This window comes from Cannabis sativa, chromosome 4 (assembly GCF_029168945.1).
Source record: "Cannabis sativa cultivar Pink pepper isolate KNU-18-1 chromosome 4, ASM2916894v1, whole genome shotgun sequence".
NCBI classification, from domain to species: Eukaryota; Viridiplantae; Streptophyta; class Magnoliopsida; order Rosales; family Cannabaceae; genus Cannabis; species Cannabis sativa.
Window position 1 is genome coordinate 43,095,151 of NC_083604.1, and position 11,087 is coordinate 43,106,237.

Here is an 11,087-nt window from a genome sequence, read left to right on the forward strand (position 1 = left end):
AAAGAACTATCGATTTCATTGCATTATGTTGTCTTTCCATTGCTTAGAAGTCAAGGGACAAACGTTTCTCCATCCGTATGCTTAAGGTAATTTATTACTTAAGTTTTTTTCAATATTTTTTATCATTCTACTAAAACAATTTTATCAAATAGTTAAAATATAAAGAAAAACTCCATAACATAACATTGATTATGTGTTTAGTTTTGGAGTTTCAAATCCTCAATGCCCTTGGATGTACTACGACGAGCGTACAAACAACGCTGAGAATTGATTCCTGACAAACATTTTTTAATTAGCTGAATTTTTTCTTATTAAATTTAACAAGATTTATGTAAACCTCTTATTTGTTATTTTAGATAATAGAAACAATAATAAATTTATTATCAAATTTATTATAAATTTCACTAGAGTAGTTTTATATATAAAAATACCATTTTTAAAATTTACTGTTGTTTTACTGTTAACATTTTTTAATTTCTTAAGTTGACCATAAAAGTGAAAGAACTATCGATTTCATTGCATTATGTTGTCTTTCCATTGCTTAGAAGTCAAGGGACAAACGTTTCTCCATCCGTATGCTTAAGGTAATTTATTACTTAAGTTTTTTTCAATATTTTTTATCATTCTACTAAAATAATTTTATCAAATAGTTAAAATATAAAGAAAAACTCCATAACATAACACTGATTATGTGTTTAGTTTGGAGTTTCAAATCCTCAATGCCCTTTGGATGTACTACGACGAGCGTACAAACAACGCTGAGAATTGATTCCAAACTTAAGCAAGGGAAAAAAACTGCTTACAGAATTCAAGAGTTTGTGGGTTTTGTTTGGTTGGCTAGAAAATTGTAACATTGAGAAAAATAAAAGTGAAGCATCCGAATATGATACAGAAAGTAAAAGTGAAAGTTGTTCTCTCTCTCACTCACATACTTGCCGAGAAACCCCTAAGAATAAAGGTGATAGGATTTAAGGTTCCAAAAATAATATTATAATTGCAATTTGTGGTGTTGTAATAATACCTAAATTGTACTGGCTTAAATATTCATTCACTAGTAAACAGGTACATATAAATATTTATTGAATAATAAAATTAAAATCAAATAATTAAACTTATTTTTATATAAACCCTAAAAAGAATTATTTTTATATAAAATATATATATACTTATTAAAAAAAAATAATAAATCTATGTAGAAAACTCTAAAAAAAATTTAAAAAAAATTATCATACAATTTCTTATATAAATACAAAAGCAAACTTTTTTAAAATATATATTATAGTGAAGAAAAATTAGAAATTGAACAATCCTTATACAACATAGAAATTTGAAATTATATCTATGAATATTAATTGAATAATAAAATTATATGAAATAATTTCAAACATATTTTTATGTTTATTTTTTTAAAAAAAAAATTAATGATAAATCTATATAGATTACTCTAAATAATTTTTTTTTTAAAATATCATCTACAATTTCTTATATAAAAAGAAAGTATATAAAAAAATATTTTCAACTTAAATATTATCGTCATATCTCATTTGTAGTCATCACTACATTTAAAATCGATATTATCACCGTATTTTACTTGTGATCGTCATTAATATATACTGTTATATATTTTGTTAATAATTTTAAATTAATTAATAATCTATACTTTTTTGACTAAAATAGTGATCTTTAATTAAATAAATTAGAATAAAAAATAATAAAATGATGATCTCTCATTAAATAAAAAAGAATAAAAAATGAGAAAATGAGAAAATTAAAGAGAAAATTTAAAGTAGAATAAAAAAATTCAAAAAAAATAAGAGAATTAAGAAGAAATTGATAGAAGTATTTGAAAGAAAAAATATTTTGAAATTTATAATATTTTCAATAAATTCAAATAAAATTTATATAATGAATTTTATTGTTATAAATATTTTCAATTTAGTTTTAATACATTTTGCAAAACAAATTCATGATCACATCAAATTAATTTGAATATTTAAGTTTGAAATTATTAATTTGTTCAAAAAAATTTGTGAAGGATTGGTACGTAATTTAGTTATGGATATTTTGATGTATAAAGCTACTCTAGTGAAATTTATAATAAGTTTATAATAAATTTGACAATAAATTTATTGTTTCTATTATTTAAAATAATAAATAAGATGTTTACATAAATCTTGTTAAATTTAATATGAAAAAATTCAACTAATTTAAAAATGTTTGTCAGGAATTAATTGTCAACGTTGTTTGTACGCTCGTCTTAGTACATTCAAGGGCATTGAGGATTTGAAATTCCAATACTAAACACATATTCTATGTTATGTTATGGAGTGCTTCTTTATATTTTACCTATTTGATAAAATTGTTTTAGTAGAATGATAAAAAATATTGAAAAAAGTTTAAGTAATTAATCAATAAAATACCTTATGATATGGATGGAAAAATGTTTGTCCCTTGACTTCTAAGCAATGGAAAGACAACATAATGCAATGAAATCGACAGTTCTTTCACTTTTATTGTCAACCTATCTCGACCGAACCCACCTCGCCCATCGGACTGGTTGCAGTTTGGGGAAGATGGGGGTCTGATGCTTGCGAGTTGGAAAAAAAAATTGGGTTGGGCCCGACAGGTCCGATGGGGACTGATGGGGGGGGGTCCGACAGGGCCGATGGGGACTCGATTAGGGGAGATCCGATGCTTGCAAGCTGGGGGGTCCAACGGGTCCGTTGGGGGGGTCCGATGCATGTGCGGGTTGGGAAAAAATGGGGTTGAGTTATGAGAGGGGTATTTTTGGATTTTAGATAAAAGTGTCATATATTTTTTAGTTTGAAATGTATTGGTTTAAGAATAAAATATTAAAGTTTTCAAAGTATAGTTTTTCAAATTTTCCTGTATATACAAGATAATCTGATAATTGTAAAATACCGACTGCTAGTGAATAATATATTAATATGTTTTTATAAGTGTCTCAGTTGTAAAATAAATAGGCACGAGGCTATATATGTTCAATTATATAATTCAAATTTAAATAAGAATTGAATTATAAAATAAATATTTTAGATAGTATCTTAAATTTTAATTAAGCAACTTAAATTTAAATTTAAAATAGTATCTGATAAAAGATAAATTATTATTTTATAAATTTTAGAATAAATAATTAAAATATTTGTCAAATAATTTAAATAATAGTAAAGAGATTTCAAAACTCAATTTATCACTAGAAGTGGTAAAATTCTAAAGTCATACAAAATAGTACAAGATTCTAAATGAACTCATTAAAATTAATCTTGTAATATTAAAGAAGTCATTCACCTCCTAAAATTTCAAAGAGATCATTGACCTCATCAAATCCCAAATGAGATCATTCACCTCATCAAATTCTAAATGAAGTCATTCTCCTCCATAAAAATTCTAAATGAGGTCATTCACCTCAATAATCCCAAGTAAAGTCTTTTCTTTCAAATCCCCAAGTGAGGTCATTTACCTCAAAATATCAAAGTGAGTTAATTCTCCACAATGTTTCTCGAAGATATAAAATCTTTGAACATACCAGAATTACATATGACTTGATTCTTAGAAAAAAGATAAGTAGGCAATTTAGTTGCTAAGACTAAGTGCAGTTGTCAATATTGCAAAATGGTATAAAACACAAATTACAAAATTCTATAAAAAAGTCACACACCTAGGAATTTTTTTAAATTTTCAAAGAGCAAAGAATTCTCAAAAGTGGTCATATACTGAGATTCTTATATTCAAATTTTAAAATACCTCATTCAGAACTACAAGCGGCTTGATTCTTTACAAAGAAAGTGTGTAGGCAGCTCAATTTGCCAAAATTACTGAATTCACCCGAAATTCCAAATTCACTAAAACTTTCCCCAAATTATTTCAATTATTTAGGACCATCGTAATTAGAATCAAAAGGTATTTCCTTTAAACAAAAGGATTGTAATTAAAAAATTATTTTTATAATCTTGAATAGATCGAACTTAAATAAATAAACTCTTATGTTATAAATTTGGCATAAATAAAATTGTGTTTTACATTTATTTTTAACATCTTGAATGTAAAATTTTTTGCTTAACAATATTAGCAGATTTACTACTTGTTTGTACTTCTTAATTGATGATCAATATATACTTAAAAACTAAGAGCATGTTTGATACTGTTTTCTGTCTTTTGTTTTCAAAAAATTGTTTTTTAAAATGAGAACAAAAAATAGTTTTTGAAGTTTTTAAAACACAAGTCATGTTTGGTTAGTGTTTTTTAAAAACAATATTAACCAAAAGTGAATTAGTTTTTAAAACAGAAAATAACATTTTGTTGTTTTCAAAATTCTTGTTTTTTGTAACTTTGTTTTCTGAAAACTGTTTTTAAAAAACAAGGGCAAACAAGCCAAATTGTTTTTTAAAAACAATTTTCTGTTTTTAAAAACAAAAAACAGTTTTTTAATTATGATGCGAAACATGCACTAATATATTTATATGTTTTTTTAGTTACATATTTTGTTAATTATGAACAAACAATAGTTTTAGTATGCAATTTTTTTCTTTATGCATCTGCACATGCTCTCATCATACTAAAAGATAGCTTCTATAGAATGATATTTTTTATTGCTTCTTATGGTTAATAGTTTAAAGTATCAAAAAGCTTAAATTTATTAATCATTTAGCATCACTTTGACTTGAGCAAAAACCCACAGTTAACAAAACAGGTTCAAACGACAACCCTTTGCCTCACCACCCAACTAGCAAGAGTTTAAGGAGAGCCATTCTGATATAGAGGCCATTCTTTGCTTGTCGAAAATAAGCAGCCCTTGGATCCGAATCAACATCAACAGTAATCTGAAATTGTTAATGATTGGAAAAGAAAGACCAAATTGTAATGTCAGTAAAACAGTAACATAAAATGCTAAGCTAAAGTCCCCTTACACAGCTAAAAAACACATGTTCAGTTGGTTGCCAATTATTTGACCATGTTAACATTCAAATATAGACAGCTCAACTGGTGTTACGTTGGCATTTTAACACTAGCAGGATTTTTTTCAGCAGCTATACATTTCACTCAAAAGTATCATAGATTCATGTACTTACTTCATCAAGCCTCGGTAGAGGGTGCATGACTACAGCATGTTTCGGCATTGCCTCCAACACTTGACGATCCACAATGTACTTGCCTCGAGCTTCCTCATAGAGATCAGTTCTCTCCCCAAATCGTTCCCGTTGAATGCGAGTTTGATAAACAACATCACATTTGGAAGCTACTTCCATTAAATCAGCACTTTCTTCCCATTTAATATTCATAGATGTCAAATAATCTTTTATATCATCCTGAAATATATAAGGTTAATGAAAATGTTAAAGGATCAAAAATTGTTCACTCTCAAATCAGCTTCAAACTAACAAAAACATAGTCAATAATTCTAGTAGCACCTTCATCTTCACCACATCAGGAGAGACAAAGTAGATCTTTACGTCTTCATACTTTGCAAGTAAGTAAGCAAGTGACCTCACTGTCCTTCCATTAGCAAGATCCCCAACAAGCCCAACTTTAATGCCATCGAGTTTTCCTATCTCTCTTTCAATGGTATAGACATCTAAAAGAGCCTGTTCATACAAAAAATCAGAGGAGGACATTTACAAAAGATGAAAAACAATCAGGATATGATCTAAAAGTGACCAATTACTAAATTGTAATGTTATGATTATGTTATGGTGGCTTAAGTGTTAAGTCTTCTAGTTCACTAGTCCAATGAAAGGATAATTTTTTGCATACTTGAGTCGGATGTTGTCCAGGACCATCTCCTGCATTAATAATAGGGATGCCAGCAATGGCAGCAGCTCTTTTAGCAGCACCACTTTCAAAGTGCCTCATTACAATTATATCTGAGTAACTTTCAACAGTTCTTATAGAATCTGAAAATCAAGATCAAAATCACAAGCAATTCAGGGAAAATCACATCAAGGGACTCAATATAGCAAATATGAGAGATTACCTTCAAGTGTTTCTCCTTTTGCTGCAGAGGAAAACTCCCGAGCATTTTCAGTCGTTAAAACTTCCCCACCTAACCGTTTCATGGCAGACTCAAAGGAAAGCCTAGTCCTAGTAGAGGGTTCATAAAAGAGGGTAGCCATTAGATAGCCTTTGAGGATTTGGCTTCCTGGTGATTTCTTTTCAATCTTTTCCATATCTCGAGCAACTTCAAATATAGCATTAAGAATATCTCTATCAAATTGTTGAGCTTCAATCACATCATCAAGTTGAAACTTATTTCCCAATGTAAAAGAAGGCGAATTTTCAATTTCTAGTGCACGGCAGAGAATTCTATTCTGTTTTGATAATCTTTCAGTTTCTTCCAATATCAAGGACTTCTCACTGTGCAATGATCTTGCATGTTTGAGATACATTGACATGGAGCAACCCAGTTGATTGCGCGTAAGATTTAGGTAATTGTGCATGAATTTCTTAAAGCATGTCTTTGTTTTCTGAGAGCAGATGCCCTCTTGAAATGAAAATGTAAACAGGGAAGATGCAGCAGCCATGGCCATATATTTTTAGATTAGCAAGACAAGATCAACTTGTTTCTCTCAAGCACTTCCAAGGTCCTACAAATACCTATGGAGAAAACAAGATTAGTTCATAAAATGAAATTTTGGAACCATAACTTATATTTATACAACGCAATACATACATTCATTCCCCACTAGTTAAACTATCAGAATATTCATTCCCCATTAGTTAAACTATCAGAATGAAATCCCACCTTTTTTCACAAGCAGAGAAGTTGAATAAGACAGGAAAACTGTTACTATGGTTGCAGAATCACTAGATGATGTACTAATAACAACACAATAAATTATCATAAATTTCAATGCATCACAGATAAAAAGACAGAAGAGTACTTTGAACATTTCTGTTGACAACATTCTCCCGGAATAATAAAACTACTTAAAACCAATTAGTTCGTATGTGAAGCATTTTTTACTCTTAATATCCAAAATGTAACATGCTTCTAATGGGTGAAAAGCATAAAAGAATGTGATCAAAATCAACAACTAATAATATCTACAATGATTAATCCACAAACATTAGTTATAAGCAAAATACAAAGCACAAAACACAATTCTCTAATGACCTATAATGCATTCCATGAATGCTTATAAGGTATCTTGATGACTATTTAACTATACAAACAAATTTTTCAACAAAAAAAAGGAACTATATTCACACAATCATTTAATCAAACAATATATACACCAAATGCGGAACCCGAAACCAACTTTCTCATATCATAAAACATCAAAGGCCTATCCAATTCCCATAATTGCACATTTGGTAAAATGATATACATGATATAATTTCTATGTTCAAAGTTAAGATGATCATATATCATTTTACCACCAATGGACGTGGGTTCGGTTCGTGGATGGTTAGGTTCGGTCGAGATGGTGCGGGGTCGAGATGGTGCGGCTGTGGGTCTCCGTCGGACTGGTGTCGGTCGGAGGTGGGGCTCGACTCGTGGTGGGCGGGGCGGTGGGGTTTCGGTTCGTTTCGTTGTTGTGTGAGGTGGCTGGGGTTCGGGCAAAGTCGGAGTCGACTGGCAGTGGCGGAACCAGCCCTTAGTTATAGGAGGGGCCTAAATATGTTAATTTTTTTTAGCATAAGGGTAAAGATTTTTTTTTTCTTTTTTAGCACAAAGAAGAATTTAGTACATTGATATATAGAGGATAGGCTAAATTAATAGTACACCCCTTAACGAATTGTATTTGTTTTAGTAGTCAGGACAACTTTAAGTTAAATAAATTTCTGATCGCGTACATTACAACTATATAAGATTATTTATAAATTTTTAGAAAATTTTAAATAATATAGTGTAAAAATAAAGTTCAAATATTTAGTTACATACACGACTGTTTTTTTTATACGTGTGGTAAACAATTAGTTGAACTTTATTTTCTGTAAACTATTTAAAATTTTTTGAAAAATTTATATGTGGTCCTAAATAAGTACATCGTATGCGATTATGAAAAAAAAATGGACTAACATTTTTTGGGTCATTCTACAATGCACTCCCTTAAAAAGAGTGCACTGATGCACCCTTACCTATTTCGGGATCTAGAAAATTTTTTTAGTCTAATTTTTTTTTCATATTCGTTTATGTTATAGCTAATTAAGATATCCTACAAAATTTTGAGAAATTTTAAATAATTTACAATATAGAAAGTAGTGTTCAAACAATCTATTTCACACACGTATAAAATAAAATAGTCACGCGTGCGACACATGACTTTTTGAATCTTATTTCGGCGTGTTAAATTTTTTCAAATTTCTTAAAATTTTGTAGGATGTCTTAAATAGCAATAACGTACACGGCCAAAAGAAAAGATTTAACTAAAAAATTGTTTCGGATATACTAAAACAGATAGGAGTGCATTAATATATTCATTTAAGGTGGGTGTAGTGTAGAATTTTTTAAAACTTTTTTAGATGCTGAAATAGATAGCATGTCTATTAGAACGATCCCTTTAGGGTTGTACTACGTAAATTTTCTAGAGCATATTTTGATAGTTTTTTATTGAGAAATAAATTTTTTAATGTTAGAAAAAGAACTTTCAAAAGAAAAAAAAAACAAAAAAAGTGAACTATAAAATGTATAGGATGCAAATGATAGAGATACAATTTTAAACAAAATAGTTTTAATATAAAAGAATAAATGTTCATTGGCCCATAGACGAGTTTCTGAGTTTGAAATAGTCAAATTTTTTATCAAGAAATATATATTATTTTTTTAAAAAAAAAGCAATAGAGTACATGAATATATATATACTAGCAAAAAGTTACGTGCTCACGTATATTAAATTTTATGCTAGTTTTTTTCTACGTTATTAAAAAGTGATACAATTAAAAATTAAAAAAAATATATATATTATTAGTTATTAGGTTCAACATCATTGCCCTGTGTTCATTTTTAAGAACAAAAAATATATTTATGAAATAATAATTTGTTGCAACGCTTGTACAGACAAAATTCGGAAAATATAGCATTTATTAGTAGAGTATTAACAATTTCAACAGTAAATTAACTGATTGTATACTTTTTTGTCTGCTATCATTAAGCTTTTGATATTTGAGTGGTGAACTCTTATTTGTCCGCTTTTCAAATTTTTCTAACACTCTCATTTATTCTTCCAACTTTCTGTAGTTGGAGTGATGTCTTTAATTGTTGTATATAGTGTAGTCATTTATTCACCTATTTTCAAATAAAATAATAGATATACAAAATAAAAAATATAATTAAGCTCACATTAAAATCAATCTCACCTTTCAATATAGTGAAAGGTTTTTAAATTGATGCATTCTCACTTAATAATTGTAACAGACCTAACGAATAATAATATTATGTTACCTAGTAATAAAATAAGAATCTACCAAACAACATTATCAAAATTTATTCCAAGTATAATTTTATAAATCTATTACTCATTGAAGTCTATTAGAAACTCTAAAAAGCTCACAATACAAAATTTCACATCAAAAATCTAAAATTGATCAACTATGTAGCAGCAATGATAATACAATAACCAAAATTGTCTAGTCATGTACAGTCTTAAAACTATTAAAAGAGTGGCATTATTCATTCAAGTTTTGACTAAGTGTTTCTGAGTTTGAGTTATAACATTGTGTCCTATGTTTATGTCCAAATATTGTGTGTGTCTGGCTAATCTAGTGAAGAAGATTGAAAATTTGATTCTCAATAAATAGAATGAATATAAGTGTATACTTTGTAGTAGGTCATTATTGTATCATTTTTTAGTTAATGTGTCAACTTGAAAATAATTCATTTAATAAACGGAATAGAGAAGTCAATCTAAAAATATTTTTCTACCTTAATAAGTAGAGCTATAGAAAATAAACTCGGTAACTTTTTTAGTGTTAAAAAATTGTAAATGGTTATAAATTCAGAGTAAGTAATTTGTGTGTGGCAACTGGTTAAAGAAGCCAAAATTGAGGTTTATGTATATACTGACAATTCAGGTTCACATTTCAAATTCTGTAAGACTATACTCTCTTCTCTGTCCTATTAACAAAAATTTAACGTACACATAATACATGAATATGACTTTTTGCCCGAAACCAAGAGATGATTAAAAAGTAGAAATATAGCTTAAGAAATTAAAACTAAGGTTATAAACTGGTAAAGGTTGTGTTGGAGGCTAGGGTTTTTGCAAGTGACCCATGAATTTCTCATAAACTATTTTATTTTTATTAATAAACTATTTTATTTTTAATATAAATAAAAAGTCACTCATGAATTTCTCATAAACCAAGAATTATGTTATATAGGCATACTTTATATAGAATAGATATATATATATATATATATATACATTTAAAAAATCCAAATGTAAGGAGGCGGCTGGGATCGGGCGAAGAAAAGAGGGACCGAGAGAGAGTTGGAGTGGAAGAAAGAGAGTTGGGGTGTTGTTATGTGAGGATTATTTTTGAGTTTTTGATAAAAATTTCATATATTTTTTAGTTTGAAATATATTGGTTTAAGAATAAAATATTAAGATTTTTAAAGTATAGTTTTTTAAATTTCCCTATATACAATTCAACATACACAATAAGTCCCTTTATTATTTGAGATATATCTATAACATCATAGAAAAATGGAAATGAGAAGTCGTTCTTGTCATTTTGTGGTTTTTTTTTTTTTTTAAGTTTTTTTCCTTCTTTTTTTTTTTCTTCAATTTTGTTTTTGGTAAACAATTTTTTTAGTTGTTATTGGTATTTTTAATGTGCTTAATGCCATATTGATAATATGATTAATACTATATTGGTGTGGTACTATTTTTTCGTACTTTTAAACTTTGTTTTAATCTTATTTTTTTTTTTTTGTAATAAATTTTTATTGTTATTGGTATTCATACTCAATAAATAGTTTCCAATTTTTTTTGTCTCGTGTTTTTTTTTTTGGATAATTTTTGTACTATTTACTATTATTTTTAGTAAATAATTACTAATTAGTTAGTAATTTTTGATGTACCATTTACTAATTTTTTATCTTTTATGTTTTTTTTTTGTTTTTA

General features: G+C 27.9%; 1 protein-coding gene across 1 annotated transcript; it reads right to left on the reverse strand.

The window, feature by feature from the left end:
* Window positions 1–4,588: 4,588 nt before the first annotated feature.
* On the reverse strand, window positions 4,589–7,708 carry LOC115714382 (aspartate carbamoyltransferase, chloroplastic). The gene is made up of 6 exons (XM_030643066.2): window positions 7,396–7,708; window positions 5,993–6,612; window positions 5,773–5,912; window positions 5,430–5,603; window positions 5,091–5,327; window positions 4,589–4,841 (listed from the first exon to the last, which is right to left on the reverse strand). Exons 2-6 carry the CDS (start codon window positions 6,543–6,545, stop codon window positions 4,734–4,736), a joined length of 1,212 nt encoding a protein of 403 aa, XP_030498926.2. The 5' UTR covers window positions 6,546–6,612; window positions 7,396–7,708; the 3' UTR covers window positions 4,589–4,733.
* Between the last annotated feature and the right edge of the window lie 3,379 nt (window positions 7,709–11,087).

Bases quoted from the DNA above. Each gene is read 5' to 3' on its own strand.
- LOC115714382 (XM_030643066.2), bottom strand. From the start codon at position 6,545: ATGGCCATGGCTGCTGCATCTTCCCTGTTTACATTTTCATTTCAAGAG. The intron at 5,328-5,429 runs GTGCTACTAGAA...TATATATTTCAG, and splicing joins CTGATGTGGTGAAGATGAAG to GATGATATAAAAGATTATTT. The intron at 4,842-5,090 runs GTAAGTACATGA...TAACAATTTCAG, and splicing joins CTCTACCGAGGCTTGATGAA to ATTACTGTTGATGTTGATTC.